At 27.8% G+C, this 27,230-nt stretch overlaps 1 protein-coding gene across 2 annotated transcripts in view; it reads left to right on the top strand.

Moving 5' to 3' along the window:
* The window catches only part of LOC117174631 (integrin alpha-PS2-like), a 316,127-nt gene that overhangs the window by 237,426 nt on the left and 51,471 nt on the right, over positions 1-27,230 (top strand). For both annotated transcript variants that reach the window (XM_033363890.1, XM_033363889.1), the window contains exon 5: positions 12,586-12,647. In XM_033363890.1, the coding sequence (XP_033219781.1) occupies positions 12,586-12,647 (62 nt within the window). The remainder of the gene's footprint in view (positions 1-12,585; positions 12,648-27,230) is intronic.

Below are 27,230 nucleotides of genomic sequence, written 5' to 3'. Positions count from 1 at the left end.
ATTCTGAAGAATCTTAGGAAAATTTGTAATGATTTTTAATTGTAAAACATTAATTTTAAGAGAATATTTCTACAAATTCCAAGAAATTTTCAAGATCGTCAAAAAAGATTCTGGAGGATTTTATGGTTTTTTTTTGTAGATTCGCAGGGTTTTAAATCAATCTTAGTACAAATTCGCAAAAATTTTTGAAACATATTTAAAAGTTCTCAAAAAATTTCAAAAATAATTAAAAACTTGAAAATATTTCAACACATTTGGAACAAAATGTAGATTTTTGAATATTTTTAAAAAAATTATAAAGATTTTTAAGGATTGTGAGAGGCTTCAAGATATTCACCATTTTTTTAAGATTCCCAGAAAATTTGTCTATGACTTTTTTATTTTGAAAAATTAATTTGAGGAGAATTCTTGAAACGATTTAAACAAACTTCCACAATTTTCAAATCTGGAAGCATAAAAAAAATTAATTTGAAAATATTAAGAAAATAATATATATTTTTAAAAATATCAAACAATTTAAAACAAAATGAAAATTTTTCAAGATTTCGGAATAAAATTTTCAAGTTTTTTAAGGATTTTCTTATTCTTTTTTTAATTTTGCAGAATCTTAAACAAACTTCAACAAAAATTTTTATATTTTTTTAGAAGATATTTGAAAGGTTTGTACATTTTTTTAAATTACTTTTAGTTTGAGAAGACTTTCACAATTTTGAAAGAAAATTTCGATGTTTGTACATTTAAAATTTTTATTAATTAACTGGTTAATTTTGATTACTTTAAATAAAAAAATGTCAGCTTTAGAGTTCGAATTTTTTAATTTCATAGACTGTAAAAGTTAGAAATATTAAAAATTGAAAGATTTTAGCTTTTTTTTAAATCGATATTCAATTTTTATTTATGTAGCAAAATTATGTGTTTAAATCTTTTTAAATGTTCTTTAAAACTTAGTCTTAATAAAGAATATTAAAAAATAGCCTTTAAATCTTCATAACAAACTTTTTAATGAGATTATATATTTTTTCCAAAGTAAATTTATCACTTTTTTATTCCTGTTTTTTTATTTACAATCCTGAATATATGTATTAAAGCTGTGCAAATAATCGTTATGTCAACCTAAAATAATCGAGTGACTGCTCAGAATGAATTGGCAACCGATTTCGACGAAATGAAACGATAACTCAGCAAAAAGTTGACACATTAGCTCGATTATATTGCTGGTACCAGAAAGATCGTTTCATAAACAGCATTGCAGCAATTTTACTGAATCTGAAATGCTGAGAAATTGGTATATTACATGTAATGTAAAATGTTTGCAGCTCATATGATGAATTATCAGAATGTCTCTAAAAAACAATGCTAATTGAATATCATTTATACTCTCAGAAAATGATTTGGATGAAACAGCAAAATTGTTGTTTGTTCAGCTTGTTTGTTCAGATTAAACTAAATATTTAGGTTGTTTTAACTAAACTTTTTGGTAGGTTGAGTATTTGGTTAATTCAATAAAAAAAATTATCAGGCCAACCAAACATTTTGTTTATTTAATAAAAATTTTTTTGATTCAACCAAATTTTTATCTATACCCAAATAAACGATTCTTTGGTAAAATTTATTACAAAATCCCACGTGGGAAACTATATACGAAACTATACATGATTGCATCTTAAATTATAATATAGTTTTCCATATGGTTTCCTATAATAGTTTCCCATACAGGTCCCTATATGGGATTTTTCAACAGGAATTTGTTCAAGAAATCTATTTTTAGTGTAGAACCAAATTAAACCACAGTAATTGGTTTAGTTTATTGATCTATTATACATTACAAAAATAAATCGACTAAAGCTATTAGATTAGATAGCGGAAATCTGAAACACGATCCGACTATTGTTATCCGACGTGATAAAATTGTAAGGAACAAAGCTGTATATTTTTGCGTATGCAAATTGGTTTTAAAGGGTGGGGAACCAATTTCAATCTCTGTAAGTGAACAATGCTCACTCTTTGAACAATTTTTTTATTGACTTTTTCCTGATGATCCGTCAACAATTTAATATAATTGCGTGATTGGCAGGTTGGATTAGTAGGGAGTGTTTTATAGGTTGGGGCACTGTATAGAATGAGACACTATATAGGTTGGGACAATGTATAGGTTGGGACACTGTATTGGTTGGTACCATATGTAAGTTGGGACAATGTATAATTTGGGACAATGTATAATTGGGCACAATGTATAGATTGGGACGCTGTAGATTGGGACACTCTACAGGTTGGGACGCTGCATAGGTTGGAACACTATATAGGTTGGCACAATATGTAGGTTGGGACACTGTATAGAATGAGACATTATATAGGTTGGGACAATGTATAGGTTGAGACACTGAATAGGTTGGGACACTGTATTGGTTGGTACCATATGTAAGTTGGGACACTGTATAGAATGAGACACTATATAGGTTGGGACAATGTATAATTTGGGACAATGTATAATTAGGGACAATGTATAATTAGGGAAAATGTATAATTAGGGACAGTGTATAATTAGGGACAATGTATAGGTCGGGACACTCAACAGGTTGGGACACTGCATAGATTGGGACACTGTATAGAATGAGACATTATATAGGTTGGGATAAAGTATAGGTCGGGACACTGTATGGGCTGGTCTAATATGTAGGTTGGCACACTATATAGAATGAGACACTATATAGGTTGAGACAATGTATAATTTGGGACAATGTATAGGTCGGGACACTCTACAGGTTGGGACACTGTATAGGTTGGTGCAATAGGAAGGTTGCGACACTGTATAGAATGAGGCATTATATAGGTTGAGATAAAGTATGGGTTGGGACACTATATAGGTTGGTACAATATGTAGGTTGGGACACTATACAGAATGAGACTCTATATAGGTTGGGATAATGTATTGGTTGGGACACTGTATGGGTTGGTTTAATATGTAGGTCGGCACACTGTATAGAATGAGACACTATGTAGGTTGGGATAATGTATTGGTTGGGACCCTGTATGGGTTGGCCTAATATGTAGGTTGGCACACTATATAGAATGAGACACTGTATAGGTTGAGACAATGTATAATTTGGGACAATGTATAATTAGGGACAATGTATAGGTTGGGACACTCTACAGGTTGGGACACTGCATAGGTTGGGACACTGTATAGAATGAGACATTATATAGATTGGGATAAAGTATAAGTTGGGACACTGTATTGGTTGGTACAATATGTAGGTTGGCACGTTGTATAGAATGAGACACTATATAGTTTGGCATAATGTATTGGTTGGGACACTGTATGGGCTCGTCTAATATGTAGGTTGGCACACTATATAGAATGAAACACTATATAGGTTGAGACAATGTATAATTTGGGACAATGTATAATTAGGGACAATGTATAGGTCGGGACACTCTACAGGTTGGGACACTGCATAGGTTGGGACACTGTATAGGTTGGTGCAATAGGAACGTTGCGACACTGTATAGAATGAGACATTATATAGGTTGGGATAAAGTATGGGTTGGGACACTATATAGGTTGGTACAATATGTAGGTTGGGACACTGTATAGAATGAGACACTATATAGGTTGGGATAATGTATTGGTTGGGACACTGTATAGAATGAGACACTATATAGGTTGGGGTAATGTATTGGTTGGGATTCTGTATAGGTTGGTCTAAGATGTCGGTTGGCACACTATATAGAATGAGACACTATATAGGTTGAGACAATGTATAATTTGGGACAATGTATAATTAGGAACAATGTATAATTAGGGACAATGTGTAATTAGGGACAATGTATAATTAGCGACAATGTATAGGTCGGGACACTCTACAGGTTGGGACACTGCATAGGTTGGGACACTGTATAGAATGAGACATTATATAGGTTGGGATAAAGTATAGGTTGGGACACTGTATTGGTTGGTACAATATGTAGGTTGGCACACTGTATAGAATGAAACACTATATAGGTTGGGATAATGTATTGGTTGGGACTCTGTATGGGTTGGTCTAATATGTAGGTTGGCACACTATATAGAATGAGACACTATATAGGTTGAGACAATGTATAATTTGGGACACTCTACAGGTTGGGACACTGCATAGGTTGGGACACTACATAGGTTGGTACAATATGTAGGTTGGGACACTGTATAGAATGAGACACTATATAGGTTGAGACAATGTATAATTTGGGACAATGTATAGGTCGGGAAAATGTATAGGTTGGGACATTGTATAGGTAGGGATAATGTATTGGTTGGGACACTGTATGGGTTGGTCTAATATATAGGTTGGCAGACTATATAGAATGAGACACTATATAGGTTAACACAATGTATAATTTGGGACAATGTATAGGTCGGGACACTCTATAGGCTGGGACACTGTATAGGTTGGTGCAATAGGTAGGTTGGGACACTGTATAGAATGAGACACTATATAGGTTGGGACAATGTATATCTAGTAATATTGTATAAGGCGGGACAATGTATAGGTTGGGACACTGTATAGGTTGGTGCAATAGGTAGGTTGGGACACTGTATAGAATGAGACACTATATAGGTTGGGATAAAGTATAGGTTGGGACAGTGTATTGGTTAGTACAATATGTAGCTTGGCACACTGTATAGAATGATACACTATACAGGTTGGGATAATGTATTGGTTGGGACACTGTATGAGTTGGTCTAATATGTAGGTTGGCACACTATATAGAATGAGACACTGTATAGGTTGAGACAATGTATAATTTGGGACGCTCTACAGGTTGAGACACTGCATAGGTTGGGACACTATATAGGTTGGTACAATATGTAGGTTGGGACACTGTATAGAATGAGACACTATATAGGTTGAGACAATGTATAATTTGGGACAGTGCATAATTAGGGACAATGTATAGGTCGCGACAATGTATAGGTTGGGACACTGTATAGGTTGGGATAATGTATTGGTTGGGACACTGTATGAGTTGGTCTAATATGTAGGTTGGCAGACTATATAGAATGAGACACTATATAGGTTGAGACAATGTATAATTTGGGACAATGTATAATTAGGGACAATGTATAGGTCGGGACACTCTATAGGCTGGGACACTGCATAGTTTGGGATACTGTATAGGTTGGTGCAATAGGTAGGTTGGGACACTGTATAGAATGAGACACTATATAGGTTGGGACAATGTATAATTTGGGACAATGTATAATTAGGGGCAATGTATAGGTTGGGACACTGTATAGGTTGAAACAGCGCGTTTTCTCAATTTCTATATTCTGGTGCCACCTGTTATTAATGTCGTATATTAGTGTCAATAGTATCAAACAGTGTGTTTACAAGAAGTAGAAACATTATCGTGTTGATATTATTCAACCCTCATTAACTGAATATTTTTTATCGAAATTGCAAGGTGAATGAGTTCAATATGCTAAAATGCCGTTAAGAGTATAGGTTGGGCTTTGACATCTGTACACTTTTTTAAAATTAAAAATCGTCTTTAGAATAACTTTTGAGTGTCGATAATAAAAAAAATTGCACTTTCGGTCATTGTTATGTAGTTTTCTTACTTGCCATTTCAGCATGTCTCTTTACTATTCACTGTGTCATTTTAAAATTAATTTTCATGCTTTTAGAGGTGTCCCAAACTACACTCTAATTTTTTTTGTTGCCATTTTGAAGATATTCGGGAAATCTACTGTATGAAATTTTCGTTATTAGCTTGAAATTACAGTAATTTTATGGATGTTCTTTCTCTTTTGACTGAAGAATTCTTTCTAGATGGGAAAATTAACAGTCTTGTTGAAAATTTATCTTTTTGAGTTAAAAATTGAGCTATTTGGTTAAACGTTAATTTCTTTTCTTGAAAATTATTATTTTTTTTGTAGAAAGTTAATCTTCTTGGTTCACATTTTTTTGTTTCAGCATTTATTTCTTTGCTTGAAACTTTTTTATGTATTAAAAATTAGTTTTTTTAACTGAAAATAACATCAATTTTTTGTTTGAAAATATATATTTCTTGATAGGGATTTAATCTTCTTGGTTAGAAATTTGTCTGTTTGGTTAACATTTATTTCGTTGGAAATTATTTTTATTTACTAAAAATTTAACTATTCTGTTTTGACTTGAAAATTGATATACTTTATGTGAAAATTCAACTCTTTTGTTGAAAATGCGTTTTTACATTCTCATTATATTGAGATGGTATTAGTTTTTCTTCAGTAAAAAATTAACTTTTTTAAATAGAAATATAACTATTCCATTTTTTTTAAATTTGTATTTTCTAGTTAAAAATGTATTTACTTTGTTAAAAGTTTATATTTTTTGTGTGAAAAATCAACAATTTTGCATGATCTTTGTAATTTTTTCTTAAAATTTCTACGTTTTTTAATAGAGTTTTTTATCTTCATTGACCGAAAAATCCTCCTTGATGGAAAATTGAACATTTTTTTTCTTAAATTCCTATTTTGGTTTAAAAATTAGTCTTCATTGGCTGAAGGTTGAACTAATTTGTTTAAAATCACTATTCTTTTATATGCTTTTGATTTAAAATAAAAATATTTTGTGTTGGAAAGATCAACTGTTATACTTTGAACTACTTTATTTAAGTTCGAGCCACTTAAAGAAAATTCTTTGTCAAAGATATATCACTTCAGTTAAAAATTCGTCTTTTAACTGAAATTTCTTCTATTCCAGTTGAAGATTTATTATTTCAGTTAAAAATTAATATCTTTGGTTTTAAAGTTTAAAATAAATTAAAAAACAAACTTTTTGAAAATTAAAATTGTTTACCTTTCAAGTGCAAAGTTGTTTTTATACTTACAAGCAATTTTTCGGAGAAAAGTTAGATAAGTCAGGTATTTTCTAAATTAGAATATTGTAGGGACCCTTTTATAGAATCGTGTCTCTCAATTGAACTGATGAACCTCTATGATCCTGCATAGTATGTGTTAATTTTGGTGTCATTAAATTAGTCGTATTACGTGAGTTTCCTATAGATAGTCTCTGGCATCAGTGTATCAGTCCGGCACTGACCCTGCTAGTCTTTATTGTATCAGGTTATTTTTAAACATGTCTTCGTAATTAATTTGCTACCGCTGATGAACACCGTACCCGTTCCAGATTAATCGAAGGGTCACGTAATTAACTGCATTGGGTATCACGAATCACTATAATTTTACGGACACTGCAATTATCTACAACGTACCAATTAAATTAGTTTCAGTATAAATATAAAAATTGAGAAAATAATTTATCACAGAAAATATTGTTTTACAAAATTTAATTAAAACATTTATTTTTAGTTTTAAATCCAACTATTAAAAAGTGCTTGGCGCCACTTTAGATTAATATCTCAAAACTATCGCAATCTGGAAACCATTGTTGTCGGGAAACCCACGTTCATGATTGAATGAAGCTATCATTCCTTTTTCCCGTTTAAAATTAAATAATAAAATAATATATTCAATAATAATAGTAATTATAATATTCAATTAATCAAGCGTTTCCAGCACATTGGTATAAAAACTTGTTATGTAGGTTTTTGAAGATTTCTGAAAAGAAAAGTTTTTTAAGAATTTTTAAAATGTTTGAAGTTCTTAAAATTGCCGGAAAAGTTTTAAGTGATTTTTTGTTTTAAAAAATACTTTTAAGAGAAAAATGACAAACATTTCAAAACATTATAAATTGTTTATACAATTTTGAACAAGAATGTGGATGATTTTAAGATAAAAAGTTTTACAAAAAAATTCCAGAATGAAAATTAATTTAAAACCTAAAAATGTTTTTTACAATATTAAAAATATACACATTTTTGAATATTTGTAAATAAAACATTTAATGCTTTTAAGCATTTTGAAAGGTTTTACGATAATAAACATTTTTTTTTTAATTTATAGGATAATCTAAATTAATTAATTTATTTCTGAACTTTTTTTTTAAGTTTTAAGAGAATATTTAAGTAGACTTTATAAAATTTTCAAAGATTTCCAAAATTGTCAAAACATAACCTGCAAAATTCGAAGGCATTTTTTTATTTTCAGAATTTTAATAAAATTTTGAGAAGAACTCCAATATTTTTATATTTTAATTCATATTTTAATAAAATTAATGTTTTAACCCCGAAAAATTGACTTTAATTTTTGGTGCAAAATTGACCTTTTTTTAGTTGTAAATTTAACTATTTTGTAAAAAATTCAACTAAGCAAGTTACAGATTTTCATGTTAAAAATAGAACATTTTTAATTTGAAAGCCTCCGAACTATTTATAAAAAATTTTAAATCACACCGTAGACAGTTAGGGTCGCTTGAACCGTTTTCAAATAATATATTCATAATTAAATGCTCTTATTCAGTTTCAAATCCTATTCAAATATTCTTTCAATCTAAATTATTCCATTTTCAGCTCATTTAATTTGAAATTTTGTGATTAAAGAAGACATTTTTTGAATATTTAGGAATATTTTACTAAATTCAAAATGAGCAATTCTAGATAAAAGATTACAAAATAAATCATTTTAAACTAAATTATATTTAAAACAGAAAGCCTTGCATCGTTAATATTTCAGAGTGTTAATTTTAAATTTTTTCATTTAATGATTCTATTTAACAAATTTTTAATATGTAAGTGAAATTGTTGAATTTTGATGCTCAATAAAAAATAGCAATTATTAATTTGAAAAAAAATTTTATTAGTTTGAGATATACTTATAAGTTTTGATAATATTCAAACCTGATTTATAACTGGAAAAGGTTTCAAAAAATAAAAACCTAAATTTAGATTTTTTAAGATTTTTAATCTTTTTAAGGGTCATTAAATTAGTTAAGAAAATAAAAATTCTTAAGTTTGATGGAAAAATTTAAAATGATTTTTTATTTCAAAAATAAATTTTAATAGGATATTTAAGCAGATTGAAAAGCGAAATTGAATTTATAAGCTTTATAAGCATTTTGGAAGGCTTTATATTAATAAAAAATTAGTATCAAAATGTCTAGAATAATTTTTTCTGGTTTTGAAAAATTAACTTAAGATGAATATTTAATAAGGCTTTTAAAATTTCCAATAGAGGATCAGAATGATTTTAAGGTAATTTTTTACTACCGCAGGATTTCCGAAAAATTGTAGAAAAAATTCTAGTTGCCAGATAATTAAATTATTATTAGATTCGTAAATTTTTTTTGAATTAATATTTTAAAACAAATGTTCAAAAAAATATTTTAAAATATTTAAAAATGTATATTTAAAATGTATAAGTTTTTTAATTCATTCTTCAATTCATAGCATTGAAAATGATAGCTTGGATTTCTATTCCTTTAAATATTTTAATTGTACAGTGTATGAATGTTAAAATTTTGCAGTTTAGCGCTTTTAATGAAAAAAATCAATTTAAAAGTGTTAAAAGCTTCTATTTTATATGCGTAAAGTATTGAGCGTTTGAATGAAAAAAATTTTATTGAGTATTTGAATTAATAAGCTTTAATTTTAAAAGTTTAAATTTTAAAAGAATTTTCACTTTAAAAAAAATGATCTTAACGGGTTCGAATCTCTTAATTTCAATGACCGTGCTCAATTCTTTTTTAATGGCTCCTCTTTTATTTACAGTCGAAAATTTATTCTTTCTCGACAAAATTAAAAGTACAATGAAAATACAACATTATACACAAAAAAATACAAAAAAGTACAAAATTCGTCTCGATAATAGAAAAAATTGTACTTTTCGTTAATTTTGGTTGCAGTTTATTTTATTTATTTGTAGATTCCTGTTAAAATAGTTTTAATTTTCTGTACTTTTTTGTAAAAAAATTTCTAGCAGGGAACGTTCTTAAATAATATAAGATTTTCTTTAAATTTTATAGTAAAATGTTGGAATTTAGTTGTTTAGAATCAAGTTACTGCAATAAATGCACATTTTGAAGCGTCGCATTTCCTACTGAAATATCATCCGAGGATTGCTCGAATTGCGTGAACATTTCCGTAAAGGGCACCATGTCGTCGGATTCATAAAGCGGAAAGCTGTCCTTCCTGCGTGAAGATCACGATAAAAAAATAATAGGCATTTCACGAAATATTTTCTATGGGGAGTATTCTTTTTCGAAAATTCATGGAAAAAATACAATCATGTATTTAAACAAATGTATTATTCAAAAAAATGTAAATGATACATTCATCAAATTCCATATGCTGACAGATTTCATATGGCATCGGGCACCTGATCCGGGTGACGTTATAAGAAATTGTTTGACACTGACATACATTGTATTTCAAGGCAAATTATGAGGCACGAATTTTTTGTTTTTGAATAAAATTTTTTTCATCAACTTTGGGCCACTTGTATATTTAGGTAAGTTATAAAAAAATGTTTGAATTTTTCTTTAAAAAGATGTATATTGGGAAAAATTTTTTATTATTTATTTTTCTTTTCAGAAGTTAATAGTGCAACCAAAACTCTTTCAAATTCCTTAAAAAACTTGAAAGATTTCAAAAAATACAAAAAAGGTATAAGTTTGTCTAAAAAACAAAAAATTGAATTTTGTCAAACAACAGAAAAAAATAGATATACAATACAAAACTAGTAAATTAAGAAAAAAGATTTGTTGCATGTTTGAAGATTTTCAGACACAGTGTATTAGGAAATTTTCCGTAATTGTAAATGAAAATTACGAAATTTGTAACTGAATTTTTCTAAAATTATCTAAAATTTACGAAACTTTAACTCAATTTTCCGGAATTCATCGTCGAGATGAAAAAAATTTTATAGATGAAAGAAAAATGCCTGATGCTGAAAAACACCGAAAATATAAGAACTAAAACAAAAAATTTGCGGAAAATAATACATTCCGAAATTTCAAATTAAAAAAAAAACAACTAAAAACTTTCATTAACGAAATTTAAATATTCCGAAAGAAAAATTTAACGAAACTATACAAATTGACGAAAGAACATAATACTGCAATTTTAAATCAGACAATTAAAAATTTTTGATATTATTCAATTCCAGAAATTCCCAATTAGCAAAGTTTCAAATTCCCGAAAAAATTATATTTAATATTATTATCTGTTATAATAATGTTTTATTTTACAGGTATAAAATATTAAATTGAAATATATACAATATGCATTATATACAACATAAAATAAAATAATAAATTTAAAGATTTTGTATTGTTTAGAATTTAATCATTTCAAGAATTTGCTTATTTCTTGAAGTAAAATTTTCGAGAATTTGAGGATTCTGGGTTTAAAATTGCGAAAATTTTTAATTTTTTAATTTTCTTTGTTTCTTAACTTTTACTTTCGGCATATTTCAATTTTTATAATTTTTATAAAACTATGAATTTTTAAGAAAATAATTGATGTTTTGAGAAATTTATTTTATATTATAAAAAAATTTATTTTTCTACATAAAGGAATAGAGCATCTCGCTTATTTCACTATGGATCTGAAAAAATCAAGAAAAAAATCAAAATATTTCTATATGTTCCCAAGATACAACTTTTTAAATAAATTTTCATTAATTTTTTCATAATTCACATCAATATATGAGTGGCCCTAAGTCGGTAAAAAAATTTTTTTGGTAAAAAAATACGTGTCCCATTTTTTTGTCTTGGAAAACAATATATTCCAACCAAAAAAATGGGCAAAAAACTCAAAATGATTACATTCATTGGTAATAATACTGAAAAGTTTCTTTGTGGCATTACAAACAAATTTAAACAAAAAAAAATTTTTTAATGGCTAAGTCTAATGAAAATTTTCCAATTTTTTATTTTTTCTTGACGGAAAGAATTTTTTTTCGATTTTCTTTCTTTTAAAGTTATTTTTCGTCGAAATATAATATTTCTCAAAATGACCAAAATTCACTTTTGATAGTTTCTGCCTAAAGTTGCAAACAAAAAATTCGCTGTTTTATTTTTGGATGCTCTTTTTAATGAATTAAGAAATCACGTGCATATTTTCAAGTTTTAAACAAATATTTTTTGTATTTTTTATCCTGTGTAAAAAGATTTTGAGCATTCAAAAACAAAAAAATGAAAAAGATTTTTGTTTGCAACTATTTATTTCCCCAATTTGAACATTATTAATCGACTTACCCTATAGTAAGAAATTGTTTAAACTTTTTTTTAAATTTGTTCTCTGATATTCATAATATTTTTATTTTGAATTGTTTTGAAACCAATTAAATTCTAATTTAAATCAACAGAGCGGAAAAAGTATAGAGTTTAAACTGAAAAGATAATTTATCATAATTTGTGACAGATTTTCAAAGATGAAAGTGACGTTAATGGAAATATGAAAGGGTACCCTATTTGGATTGAATGCTAAATGTTGACAAAAGATCTGGAGTTAATTACATAGGTATATTTTTTGCTTCTAATGTGAACCTAATTTTTTAAACTGAGTCCCAGACTGCTTTAAGTATGATCTCTAGGTCATTATTAATTTATTATTATTATGCACTATGGGCTTCAATACAATAGACTAGAAATGAGGAGTGATGTCTTTATTTGTCTGAATGGGCGGACAATATAAAATAATTGCGCATTTCCGTTTCAGGAAAACAAGGGTACAATCTGCAGGGCACATGCCAAGCAGGATTGGGAGCCGCAATGTCGAAGGTAAGGCCCACTTTTAATACACATGTCGCTTTTTTCATTTTTCAATTATTATTTTTTATAGACAATTGTGACCAATTTTAACATAAATATTTAATATTTATATTAAAAGCGAACATTCCAAAATAATTTTTTACAGCAGAATTTAAACTAGGGTGGGGCAAAAAAACTAAAAATTAGATTAATTACTAATAACACTGAGAAGTTTCTTTCATTACAAATGAATTATTTTGTTGTATTTGGTAAAAAATTATTTTTTTAATTCTTTTTTTGTCAAAGTTTTAGGAAGTAAGTAACCCTAGATAAAAAAAAAATTCGTCAAAATACAATATTTAAAAAAATGACGAAAGATGCAATTTAATTAATTTGTACCTTAAGATTCAAACAATAAGTTTGTATTTTTTAATTTTTGTATGCTCTTGGTTTTCTGAACACAAAAATATTTTTTTTAACCTTAGGTACAAATTATCAAAATTGCATATTGTGTCATTTTTTGAAATATTATATTTTAACGAACATTTTTTTCCGTCTAAGGTCACTTTCATGAAACACCCAAAAAATTGAAAAAAATGGTCAATTTTTTTATAGATTTCGTACAAATATGTCTCATGTTTTTTTATTCCATTAAAAAAATAGAAAACATTTTGATTGGAATATTAAAAATATGTACATGTTTCCTTAGCTTGTTAACAAGAGCATCACAAAATAAAGGGGTAAAAAACGAAAAACACTTTTTTTTGCAACCTTGAATAAAAATTATCGAAATTTCATTTTTTGTCATTTCTTGAAATATTATATTTTGATAAAGTATTTGTTTTCTTAACTTTTTCGGTCAGAAGGTTATTCACATTCATAAATTTGACCCAAAAAATTGGAAAAAATATTGTTTTCCTTGCACCAACAATTTAAAATTAAAACGGTTTTTTGGAATTTTTGATTGAAAATTCATCTTTTGATAGAAAAGTAATTTTTTGGTTGAAGGTTAATTCTTTTCATCTGAAAAGTCTACTATTATATTTTGGATTCAGAATCCATCTCTTTTTATGGAAAACTTAATTATTTTGTTAAAAATTCAACTATTTGGTTAGAGAGTAATTTTTGTTAGACAAAAATGTAATACCTTGGTTGAAAGTTGAACTGCTTGATAAAAGAATTATGTTTTTGTTTAAGAATTCATCTTCTTTTAGATGAGAACTTTTTTTTCTTTATTGAAAAATCTTTCTTTGTGGCAAATCTGTCTTTTTGTTTAAAAACACATTTACTTGGTGTTAAAAATGGAATTTGTTGGTTGAAAATTAATCTTTTTTGCTTGATATTTCAAATATTTTGTTAAAAAATTTATAAATTTTTATTTAGCTTTTTTAGTTCAAAATTCGTCTATTTTGCTAGAAAATATATCATTTTCGGTAGAAAATTAATATTCTTAGGTGAACTATTTTGTCAAAAATTCATTTCTTTTGATGAAATTTCATCCATTTGATTGACAATTTAACTTTTTCGTTAAAATTCCGTTTTTTCGTCAAAAATCGATTTTTTCGACTTAAAACCTAAACATTTAAGTTTTTTTTTTAATTCGTTGTTTTTAGTTGAAAATAAAATTTTTGAGCTAAAAATATAACTATTCCATTTTTAGTAATTAATTCATTCTTTTTTAGTTGAAAATTCTATTTTCTGATTTCAAATTCATCTATTTTGTTGAGGATTCACATTTTTGGTTAAAAATTTATATATTTTGTTAAAAATGCAATTATTTTGTTTTATGTTTGTCTTTTTAGGTTGAAAATTAAACCATTAAAATTTTTTTTCTTTTTGACTGAAAAATCTTCCTTGGTTGAAAATGCAATTACTTTGTAGAAATATTTTGTTTAAAATGCAGTCATTTGGTTGATAATTCATATTTTTATGGTTGAATCTTATAATATCAGGACAAAAATTAATTTTTTTATTGTAGATTTATCTTTTTGTTTGAAGGTTTAATTTTTTTTTATAAAATTCGTTTATTCTAGTTAAAAATTAATTTTTCGAACTAAAAATATAACTTTTTTGAATATTTATGTTTTTAGGCTGAAAATTTGACTATTTGGTTAAAAATTCGTTTTTTAACTCTCCATTAGCTCAGGCGAAAGCGCTCCGAGTTTGTAACCGTAAAATCCGGGCTCGATTCCTGCTGTCGCCAGTTTTGTCCATTTCTTTTTTGTTCCAATTTTTTTATTTTAATTGACTATCAAATTTATTTAAACTAAGCCAAATAATATTTTTTAACTAATCTTTTCATTGTGAAAAATGGTGTTTTTCAACCTTTATTACCTTCTTTATTTCAATTAAGTGCCGCACCAACCTTGGAAAATTCTAATTCCTTATGACATTTTTTGTTAGAAAAACCACTTATTTTTCTAATTCCAAAATATGAATATTTTAAGTAATAATAGCAAATTTCTTTAATTCATATTCTATTTTTATATCATTTTAATTCATTATTGCTTTATATTTGATTATTTATTTTATTCTTATTATAGAATTTTCATATATTTTATTGGTATTTTAAATAAAAAGAACAATAACGACAACATAAATGTTTATAGATTAAAAAAATGATAATTTCAAAAATGTAATAAAATTCAATTGTAATAAAAAATCGGAATGAAATTTTTTTTTTATTTTCCCGAAGTAGGAATCGAGCCCGAACTTTCTGGTTACGAACTCGGAGCGCTACCACCTGATCCAAGCGTGAGTTGAAAGACTCTCGCATCTCGGCCCATGTATTTCTTGAATCACACATACGGTTACATTTTTCGCATTAAATCTTGGCTAAAAATGTACGGAAACATTGTGTAGGTACTTGACTAATGTGAAAGAAGAAAGGGGACAGAAAGAGGAAAAGTGCGACTGCCTCTCCATCGTGGTGCATTTTTGTGGCAAATGCCTCTTTCGCACTGATAGCACGGTACTTCTGGTTATAAATATAGTACCTTTCTGCATAGGCGGTTGTATCGCAACTCGGAAGAGTTAAGAGTCCCCTGGACACGAGGGTGCGTACCCAATATGGCCAGGAATGCGAATTCTTCCTCTACACGGTCTCTTTCTGTTTGAATACGTATTCTTATTTAAGCAATGCCTTCACATACGTTACAATTGTATTATCGATTGACCGACCTCTCTTCTCCGTGAAAGCTTCCAATTCCTCCACGTCGATTGTTCAATACGAAGACGTCGTAACTCTCCTTTATCAACCGACGCGACATTAGCAAAAGGAAGGAAGTATAGAACTCATTTTTCATCGTTCAGTCATTCATTCATTCATTTGTTCCAGATAATAATGTATCCTTGCATTGAGAAAGAAAATAAAGTTGCGCTAACAAAAGAATTTTGTTGAGCAGCTTTTGTTCGTTTTACAAAAGTTGATTTGGTTGAAAAATAAATTTTTGTTAAGTACTGTTTGTTACTTGTAGCAACAAATTTGGTTGCGCGTACCAAACACGCGAGCGCGCGTGCGCAGACGCTCGAAAACCTGGTTTTCAATATGGCTGATGTCAGCTAATGTGCCAGAGTAAGCGAAGTATTGTCTTTTGATTTGTCAGGTTTTTAAAGTCGTTTTTAATCAAAGAAAGTTTTAATGTGCACTGAGACAAAAATAATATTACAGTAACAAAATAATTTATTTAATAATACTTGGGATATTTCACAAAAATTGGGTTTGTTTATTAAAAAGTAGTTAATGTGACAAAACAATTCATGTCGCTCAAACATAATTTTTTTGTTATTTTTCCTTTGTTACTTGTGCTAACGAATTTGGCTGCTTGTACCAAAGACGCAAGTGCGCATGCGCAGATGCTCAAAGCGCCAATTTTCAATATGACCGCTCTGAGCTGATATGCCAAACAAAGCAACCGATTTTTGTTTTGTCTGTGAGGTTTTTAAAACAGTTTTGAAACAAAAAAAGTTTTATTATGCACTGAGAAAAGAGTAAAGTAACAGTAACAAAAGAATTTAGTTGCTCACTTTGTATTCTTTTTACAAAAATTTGGGTTTGATTACCAAAAATGTCTGTGTGATTGCTAAAAAAGGGGTTGGTGTAACAAAACAATTTATTTGGCTAAATCGAAATTTTTTGTTAATTGCCGTTTATTACTTGTACCAATAATTTTGTTATTTTGTTACCCGTGCAAAACACGCGAGTGCACATGCGCAGATGGCCGAAGCCTTAGTTTTCAATACGGCCGACTTCAGCTGATATGCCAGAGAAAGCACCGTATTGTCGTTTTAATCTGTGAGGTTTTTTAAAAAGTAGTTTTGAATTAAATAAAGTTTAATGCTATACTAAGATAAAAATGAATTTACAGTAGCAAAATGATTTAGTTGTTTAGTTTTTGTTCGTTTCACAAAAATTTATTTGTGATTACGAAAAAAAATGGTTGGTGCAATAAAACAATTTATTTGGCTCAAATACAATTTTTTGTTAATTACTGTTTGTTACTAGTACCAAAGAATTTAATTTCTGATATCAAACATGCCCCCCCCCCCCCGTTTTCAAAATGGCTGATCTCAGTTGATATGCCAGAAAAAGCCACGTATTGTCTTTACGATCTGTAGGTAATGAATTTTTTTAAATACAATTAATTTATATACCATAATCACAATGAAATAAATGTTTCGAAGAGAAAATTTAATTTTTAAACAAATGTTTCAAATTTCAACCTGCAAAGATGAATTTTCAACCCAATTGTCGATTTTTGAAATAAAAAATATTAATCTTCAATTTTTTTAAGTTGCATTTTTAGACAAATACATGAATTTCGACCCCAAAAAGACAAATTTTTTAGAAGATGAATCATTAACCAAAAAGAATCAATTTTCTACCATAATATAAATTTTCTATCCAAAAAGACGAATCTTCAACAAAACAGTTGTATTTCGATCAAAATAAAATATTAAAATAATTTATTTTGAACCAAATAGTAGAATTTGTAACCAAAGGAGTTGAATTCTGAACCAGAAATATAATAGTAGACTTTTCAACTAAAAAAATTAAATTTTAACCAAAAATTTAAATTTTCAATCCACAAGGACGATTTTCCTATACAAAAAGACGAATGTTTAAGAAAACAGTTTTACTTTCGCCTAAAAAGATGACTTTAACAAAATAGTTCAATTTTCTAAAAAGCAATTAAATATTGAACTAAATGGTTGAATTGAAAGAAAAAACTTATTTTCAACCGAACAATTGCATTTACAACCAAATATTCAAACTTTTGAGCAAAATTGACTAATTTTCAAACCAAATAAATTAAACTTCATCCAAATAGTTTAATTTCTAAACCAGAAGGATGAATTCTTTATGTAAAAATACAAATAATTTAAACAAAACCCCGTGGAATTTTCTACAAAAAAGATTACTTTTTGACAAATTATTAGTTGAATATTGAACAAAATAAATAAGTTTTGAAATTGTATTTTAAAAAAGAGATAAATTCTTAAACGAAAATATAATAGGAGACTGGTCAACCAAGAATTGTTGGATTTTCGACCAAATAGTTAGATTTCCAAGTCACTTGAACGCAAAAGCGATGAGTTTTCGTAAAAATTGTCAAATTTTCAAACAAAAACGATTAATCCTCAAAACAGAATAGTAGCATTTTCAACCAAATATTTGAATTTCGAAGCCAACAGGACGCATTTTCTAAGCGAAAAGACGAATGTTCAACAAAAAAGTTGACTAAAAAAGATGATAGTTTTGTACAGATCTTTTACGTTAAAACCCAGTCCATTTTTCAACGTATTCAGATCGTACTGGTTTCTCTGACACATAAATATACCGATTTTTTTCTAGGTTGTTCCTTCTTTACATTGAATAACGAAACGATTGTTAAATTTTAATCCAATGACGAAATGGTCCCTTCACTGTTTAATTTCAAAAACAGCAAATTATTGGGAAAAAAGATTAGTTATAAAACTCGTTTTTAATATTGCTACTCTATAAAAAGACTACCGAACTTTTGAGTTAAAACTTAGTCACCTTTTTCTTAGTATTCAGATCGTACTGGTTTCACCTCCACATAATTATATCTTGGATCGTAATTTAGAAAGAATGTACTGATTTTTGCCTCGGGTGTTTTTTCTTTTTTAATTTTTACTCGAATCAGGAAATATTCCCTTCACTTTTTAATTTCAAAAATAACAAGTGGAAAAACGATTAGTTATAACACTCGTTTTTATTATTGCTAATTAAAAAAAAAATACTACAGAACTTTTTTGTTGAAACCACCTTTCCCCATTATTCAGATCGTACTGGTATTCACCTCGTACTGGTTTCCCCTCCACATTTATCTATAATGGGTCGTAGTTTAAGAAGCATAAACTGATTTTTTCTAGAATATTCCTTTTTTGCATTGACTGTCAGAACGTTTTTTAATTTTCATTCGAAAGAGGTAATTATCCCCTCACTTTTTATTTCAAAAATAGCAAATAAGTGGAAAAATAATTAATTATAAAATTCGTTTGCAATATTGCTACTAAAAAAAAAAACTGCAGAACTTTTGAATTAAAACCCTGTCATCTTTTCTCATCATTCTAATCGTACCGGTATTCATCTCGTACTGGTTTCCCCTATAAATAAATCTATCCTGATTCGTAGTTTAGGAAGCATGTACTGATTTTTTTCTAGGATGTTCCTTCTTTGCATTGACTGACAGAACGTGACTTAATTTTCCTTCGAATGACGAAATAGTCCCTTCGTTTTCTCAACCTTCTCTATCTCCTTCCCTTCCTCGAAATTCTACTCCCGATTGGTCCGATTCGATCGCCGCCAAAGAAATAGTGGGACAATCCAGGGGCACTCAGCAAGCTATCTCACGGATGTATAATTCAGAATTGTCCGCTATATAGCGGATGTTTAATGCATGTCCGGCGGAGCTAACCTGACTCACAGCATTCAATGTTAATACCCCTCCCCTCTCCCGCCCCCGCTTTTACCCACGAATATATACATTTGTGTACACGCGTGTACATTGTGCAATTGTGGTGCATAAGAAACGCCAGTGATTTTAGGCAAATTCGATACTACTTAGGCCAAACTTGGGGGGTAAGACAAATACCATCCTCCAGTAACCTTTCACGTATTAAACTTCAAGTCCCAGTAATATAATATCGAATTAGAAACTATTAGGGGCCCTACTTAAATTACGTAACGGATTCTGGGCCCTCTCCAAGACCCCTCCACCTTCCTGTAACAAACCGTTACCAGATGTTTTTAACACCCCCCCCCCGCCCCTCTTACTGTACTATTTTGCCAGTTATGCTAGTTCATTTTCAAAATTCCCTCATTTTTCTTGACTACTTTTTCATTTTCCTTGATCATTAATATTCAAATACCGCTGCATTTTAATCCTGTAATATTTTTAATATAGAATTTTTTATAAAGGGAATAAAACAGTATTTAGGATACAAATTTTTAATTTAAAAATTTTTAATTTATTAATTTATTTATAACAAAAACAAAATATTTTCTTAAAAGTGAATCAACCAAATCCTTTAAACACAATACTTGAATCTTTAAAAAAAGAATAAGTTTTAACGAAACAGTCACAATTTCATTTGACAAATGATATTTCTAGTAAAACAAATGAATTTTTAAATCACAAAGATAAATTTGGTGAAACTAGTTGAATTTTCGGTTAAAAAATATTTCAATTGACTTTTAACGATCAAAATATGAATTTTTAAACAAGAAATAAGTTACTATATAAAAAATTGAATTTTCAATCTATAAAGACGAATTTTTAACGAAAAAAATGACTTTCTAACAAAATTGTCGAATTCTCTACTAAAAAGATGCATTTATATCCAAAATGGATGAAATTTCTCTTAAACATAATGAATTGTTTCTGAACAAAATTTTTGTTTAAATATAGTAAAATTCTCATCCAAAAAATCTGCCCGCTTGGCGGGCACATTCTCATCGCGCGCTACGCGCACGGCTCGATTCGCTTGCAAGTTTGAGCGCGCCTAGGGCGTACGACGGTTGAATCTCGCGTTTCGCGGTCGGGTATTTATTTTCTGCACTTGGAATGCTTGAAAAAAACATTATCAAAAAGATCTCTTTTAGATGGCAGTATTTATATGCGTCTTCATATTTTGAATTGTCTACTTAATTAAGTATAGTCAAATATTAAGTTTCTCAAAGCTCGTTTGGCTTTAAGGTACACATTCTCATCGTGACACTCGCGCTGCGCGCTCGATTTCCGACAGACATTTGTAAACAGGTTTTTTTGGATTTTTTTTCTCGTAACTTTCGTCGTTTTTCCACACATTTTTTTTTATTTTTCTTTTTTCAACGTTATTTTTCACGAAAAAAACAAAAAGTACGCGTCCTGTCAAGAAGTGATTCTTAACGAAATTGTAGATCTTTTTTGGGATAACCATTTTTGTTAATTCATCTTTTTTTTTATCCTACATAATTTGTCCACAAAATGGATTTTTTTATTTTCCATTTTTTTTGTGCAATCAAAATTTGAATTTTCGATTTTTGAAGAAAATCCAAAAATTGTTCATGATAATCTTGTAGGGCTTTCAAAAAGAAATGTTCTTTTTTTTTACTTTTTTTCATATAGTGCGTTTTTCGGCTTCAAATTTTGATTTTAGGTTGATTAAAAAAATTTTGAAAACCCTATAACTCCGAGAATTTTCTTGTTATCTAAAAAAGTCATGAGAATAAATTGTTTGTTCTTTTTAATACTATAAATATCTGTACATAGAATTTTCAAATTCAGAAAAAAGTTATCTCAAAAATTTTCAAAATGCGATCACGTTTTGAATTTTTATCAAAAATGGCTGGTTCACGAACTCGTCCTTTCTTTCAGGAGCTAAAAATGGTGTGCCAAAGATGAATTCGATTAGTTCATTTTTTCGAGAGTTATCGTGTTTACGGACGGACAGACAGACAGACGCCATCGTGAAAACCTTATTTTCGGATTCAGGGGGTCTCGAAACGTCGAGATCCGTTGAAAAAGTGTGATGTCAAATTACCGACAATTCTAATACTTTCTCAATCATAAATGATGAGAATGTGAAAAGATCCAGTGAACTTGTCAAGGTCAAAATACGAATTAAAAAAGAATGAATTTCTACAAAAAGAAATAAATGTTCCATTTAAACAGACAAGTTTTTTCAACCAAAAAGGATGAAAATATAACAAAATAGTTTAATTCTGTAACAAATCGCTACGTTTTTTATTTTATCGAAGAAAGATAATATTTGTACTAAAACAGATGAATATTGAATAAAAAAAGACCAATTTTTTTTAAGTTGACCTTTCACCCAGAAAATATTCGGTTCTTTTTTCAACACCAAAATAGAAATTTACTACGAAATAGTTAAATTTTCAAAAAATCAGCGAAGTTTTCAACCAAAAGTATGTCTTTTTAACAAAATAGTTTAATTGTCAACCAAACATTTGTATTCTTATCCAATAAAGATAAAATGTCTCTTAAGATAACTGAATTTTTTGATAAAAATTTTGAATTGTCTACCAAATATTTGCATTTTTATGTAAGAAAGATATAATTTTTCTTAAAATAACTGAATTTTCTTTTTTTTTAATATTCTAAAAAATAATGTAAATTTTCATCCAGAAAAGATTTCGGTTCGCTTTTCATTACTAAAATATTAAATTTAAACAAAAGGTCTGACTTTTTTAAACAACTTACTTTTTTTTAAATTATGACTTTTTAATAAATTCGTTGAATTTTCTACCAAATAGTTTCATTTTTATCCAAAAAAAGATATAATTTATGCTAAAGCAGGTGAATTTTAAAATCAAAAAGACAAACTTCTTATTTTGGTGTTCGAAAGTGAACTGGAATCTTTTTTGTATGAAAATTTAACTATTTAAAATTTTTTTTATATACATCTACTTTAGAAGAGATTTATTCTTTGTTGGATAAAAATGCAACTGTGCGGCGTAAAATTCAACTATTTTTTTAAAGTTTGTCTTTTTGATTTTAAAACTCACTTGCTTCAGCAGAAAAGACATTTGTCTTGGATAAAAATGTAACTGCTTGGTAGAGGATTAGACTATTTTATTCAAAATTCATCCTTTTGTGTTTTAAAAAAATCAGTTTTTTAAATTGAAAGTTCAATTTTTTTCGTAGAATCTTATTTCTGCTTTAAAAATTCATATTCTAAACATGAAAAGTCAACTGCAATCTTTTCTAACATAAAATTTGTTTTTTGAAAATTCATCTTTTTTACCTAAAAATTTATCTGTTTTAATCAAAGAAAAATTAGGGAATTTTGAAAATGAAAATCTCTGAAAATTGAACTATTTTGTTTAAAAATTCAACAGGTTTATAGAAAATTTATCTTTTTGACATAAAAATTCCATAATTTGGTATAAAAATTAAACAATTTTGTAAGAACTTTGTTTATTTTTTCTTAAAATTTTTTTAGTTAAAAAATTATATTATTTGCTTAAGATTGTTTAAAAACGAAAAAATATAAACCAAAAATTAATTTTTTGTTGATTCTAAAACAATATATTCAGATCATTACTATTTGTTTTTTGTTATTCGATCAGTTGCTACGCTTGAGAGGAACAAATGTTCAATTAATGCACATTTTTCAAAATAAATAAATAATGTTGTACTTTTTCCAGTAAAATATTGTAGTTACAGTTGGAAGTTAAATTGGATGGTAAAAAAAGTGTCATTATATAATTATAAGTTTTCAAATTATATAAAAAGAATTGCATAGAAGGACCTCAAAATATGTTTCCAAACAAAATTGTAATCGGCTCATTAGAGACTCAATTCTCAAATAAAAAATTTAAAAAAAAAACATTCCGTTACCAAATCAGCGATGTTTCCTTTCATAATTAGTCGAATAGTTACCACGAGAATGTGTGTTAAAAAAAATTAAACAAGGCTAAACTTCATCATTTTTCTGGCGTCGTTCCCATGCTATTCAGGTGGGCCTCTATTCTAGCATCTATTTATAAATAGAAATCTCAAGATGTGAGCTAATTAAGTCAATTAGAAAGGAAAATATATATTAAAAATGATATTATGACCTAGATCACAAGGGAGACGATTTTTTTTAATACGACACTTGATCGTTATTAATAATATCTTTGTTGAACTCCTAACCTCAAAGGCACTTCGCATTTTTATTGTACGAATTTAATTATAATTTTTTATCTCCAGAAGTACCGCCTTGGAACTAAACATTCTTAGATCTGATAAATTAATTTCCTTTATTAAATAATAAATTCTGAATTCATATTTGATTGACACTGTATGTGTGGTAATTTGACAATTACCCATATGGCTACCATTGATGCGCAGTAAATCTTTCGTGAGATTTAGAGCGCAAGGCGCCATTGAATAGACGATCGGTGATCTATCTTTTACGGCAGCTTTCAACCTCTTCAGCTGTCGAACATGATAATCCGGGATTTCGATTAACCTCCTTTATTTCCACCTATTTTCTACTTGAAGTTGAAGAATTACTTTTAAATTCCAAGGCTGTTTTTATTAACTATTCGTTTTTTTTTAAGAATTACTCTTTTTCCCCGTTTTTAACAAAATTCCCCTTTTTCTATTGATAGAACCCAATAAGAATTCTGGATTAATTCAAATAATTTGGAGTAATTTACATAAGTTATTCAAATAGTTTTTAACTATTTTTTTTTTTCATTTATTTGAGTGAAAAATAATTTTTTTCTTGTATATTTATTTATTCTAATTTTGATTAAAAACGCCTCTTTTTTATTGAAAATTGATGCGATTTGTTGAAACTTCGCCTTTTTTATAGAAAATTAATCTTCTTCGTTAAAAATGCAACTATTTGGTGAAAAATTAATCTATATTGTTGGAAATTCAGCAGTTTTTAAGAAAAGTAATTTTTTTTTTCTTTTGAAGATTCATTTTTTTAGTGTAAAATTTAAGTACTTTGTCGAAAATTGACTTATTTAAAAAAAATCGATTCTTTGGTTAGAAATTAAACTATATTGTCATAGATTGTTTTTTTGTTTGAAAAATTTACTTTATTGGTTAAAAGTAAATTTTATTTATTTAAAATTTATTTTTCTGTTTGAAGTTTATTGATTTCAGTTGAAAATGTTTTAGTTGAAAATTTAATTATTTTTTTGAAAGTTTTTTTTAATTAAGGTTCTTAACTCAGAATTAAACTATTCTATTTTTAGATCCAAATTGATCTTTTTTGTTGAAGATTCCACTACTACGTTGAAATTTCAGCTATTTTATTAAAAATTAATCTTTCTAAATGAAGATTTTTTATTTCAGTTGAAAATTTTTTTGTTGCATATTAATTTTTCTGGTTGATGATTCTTGATTTCAGTTGAAAATGTTTTGATTGAAAATTTAATTATTTTGTTGAAAGTTTTTTTTTTTAATTAAGGTTCTTAACTGAGAATTGAACTATTCCATTTTTAGATAAGAATTTATCTTTTTTGTTGAGGATTCAACTACTTTATTGAAAGTTCAGCTACTTTGTTAAAAATTAATCTTTCGGATGAAAGATTTTGTATTTCAGTTGAAAGTTTTTTGGTTGAAAATTCATGTATTTCTTTGAAACTTTCTCCTTTTTTTAGAAAAAAATTCAAATTCTCGATCGTAGGTTAATCTTTTTGGTTAAAAAATGAACTACTTAAAAAAATTCAAGTATTGGGAAATAAATTTATACATTTTGTTGAGAATTTGTCTTTTCTTGGTAGAATATGAATTTGCTTGCTGAAAACTCTGAAAATTCATCTACTTGGTTGCATTTTTAACTACTTTGTAAAAATTGAATTTTATTGTTGAAGATTCATAATTTAAACAATTCTTTATTCCCAAAAAATGTAAACAAAAAACGTATTTTCTGATGAAAATGTAATTGTATGTCATTGTTTTGAGTAAAAATTTGTCTAAAAACGTGTTATAATTATTTTAATAGTTATTTATTGTCTATTTTCAAAATTTCTAAAAATTGAGCTAGAGATATCAACTTTCTTTTTAAATTAGTAACATATGCTACGCTTAAATGAATAATAAAATATTTTTGATACATTTATTTTAATGTTTAATAAATTTATATTTATTTAAACAATCTATACATGCTTGAACATTTTTTTTTCAATGTCTAAAAAAATGGAATAAAATAGAACACATAAAATTATGCTTCTGACTGTATAGTGTATAGAATAGATGCTTTAACCTCTTCTTAATTGTTTAAACAAATATAATTTGTTTAAATAATTATTTTTCCAAAAACACTTTTAATGTCGTAATTAATTCTATGTCTTATATTTTATTTAATCATTTTATTTATCGAAAAATAACTTCTGGAGCAAATAAAAATTATTCAAACAAATATAAATTTGTTAAACATTAGAAGAAATGTATAAAAATTATGTAATTTTTCAACAAAAAGTGGCATAGGATACCAATTTGAAGAAAATGGACATCTCAGGGTTATTGTTTAAAAACTTTAAAAATAAACAATAACACATCACATTTTTGGGGACTAAATAATTGCTTAAAGATTTTATATTTGTTTAAACAATTGTCAATTGTTCAAAAAGTTATAGTAAATATTCAAATTGTACATTAGTAGTTATTTGTATGAAAAAGACGATGAAAATTGCTAACAAGTAACAATAATACGTAAAAATACAGTTTTTTTTTCTTTTTTGGTTCATATTTGGGGTACTGTGAGGAGAGTGGGGGTGGGAAGGAAATTAAAGTTATTAGTATGGTTTTGTTTCGCAGACAATCCTCTTAAATCCGTAAAAAAGCTTGGCATGTTTTGATGTAACCTTGGAATATGAGTTCCATTTTTCGAAAATTCCAAATTTTCCCATGTTAATTAAATGGCATTTTGAAGGGCCCGATGGCACATGTTAATATTCGTATTTCGAAAAACAAAAAATAACGGATTCACTTTCTCCGTAAATGTAAACTACTGGGGGGGGGGGGGCCTTATCCTCTAGAGTGAAAACCATTTTGTAACGCATTTTTAAAAGAAAATCAATGTGGACAGTCTCAGATTCTTTTTTGGTTCACCATACATTTTATAAATATAATAATAATAATTCCTTTTTAATTTAATAATCTTTATCTTTTCAAAATGAAAGAAATTCCTGCTTAAAAGAATCAGTAGCCACACATCAATAAAAGATTTGGTTCACGCAACTACATTTTTTCTTGTTTTAGCCAAATCTTTTTGTAGGTCGAGTATTTGATTGTTCCAACAAAAAAAATTTGTTGGATCAACCAAATATTTTGTTGTATCAACCAAACCTTATTTATTCAAGCAAATTTTCTCGTTTAATAAAACGGTTTTTTTTTGTTAAATAATTTTTTTTAATGGTGTTTTTTGCATTCAATGATCATGAGACACTGTTGGCAATTGTGTGATTAGCGCGCAACTTGCATTTTCGTCTGTGCAATGACCTGGCCTCCCCACTCGTACTCGTTGCTAAATCGCTCAGCTCGATTCGGCATGCACTTATGCATCGCTTTTACATGTATCTCTATGTGGCATCATATATTTTCTATACACCGATACACACACATATATGTGTATATATGT

The sequence above is a fragment of the Belonocnema kinseyi genome, chromosome 6, assembly GCF_010883055.1.
Source record: "Belonocnema kinseyi isolate 2016_QV_RU_SX_M_011 chromosome 6, B_treatae_v1, whole genome shotgun sequence".
In the NCBI taxonomy this organism is placed as follows: Eukaryota; Metazoa; Arthropoda; class Insecta; order Hymenoptera; family Cynipidae; genus Belonocnema; species Belonocnema kinseyi.
This window is presented reverse-complemented; position numbering and strand designations above follow the sequence as displayed.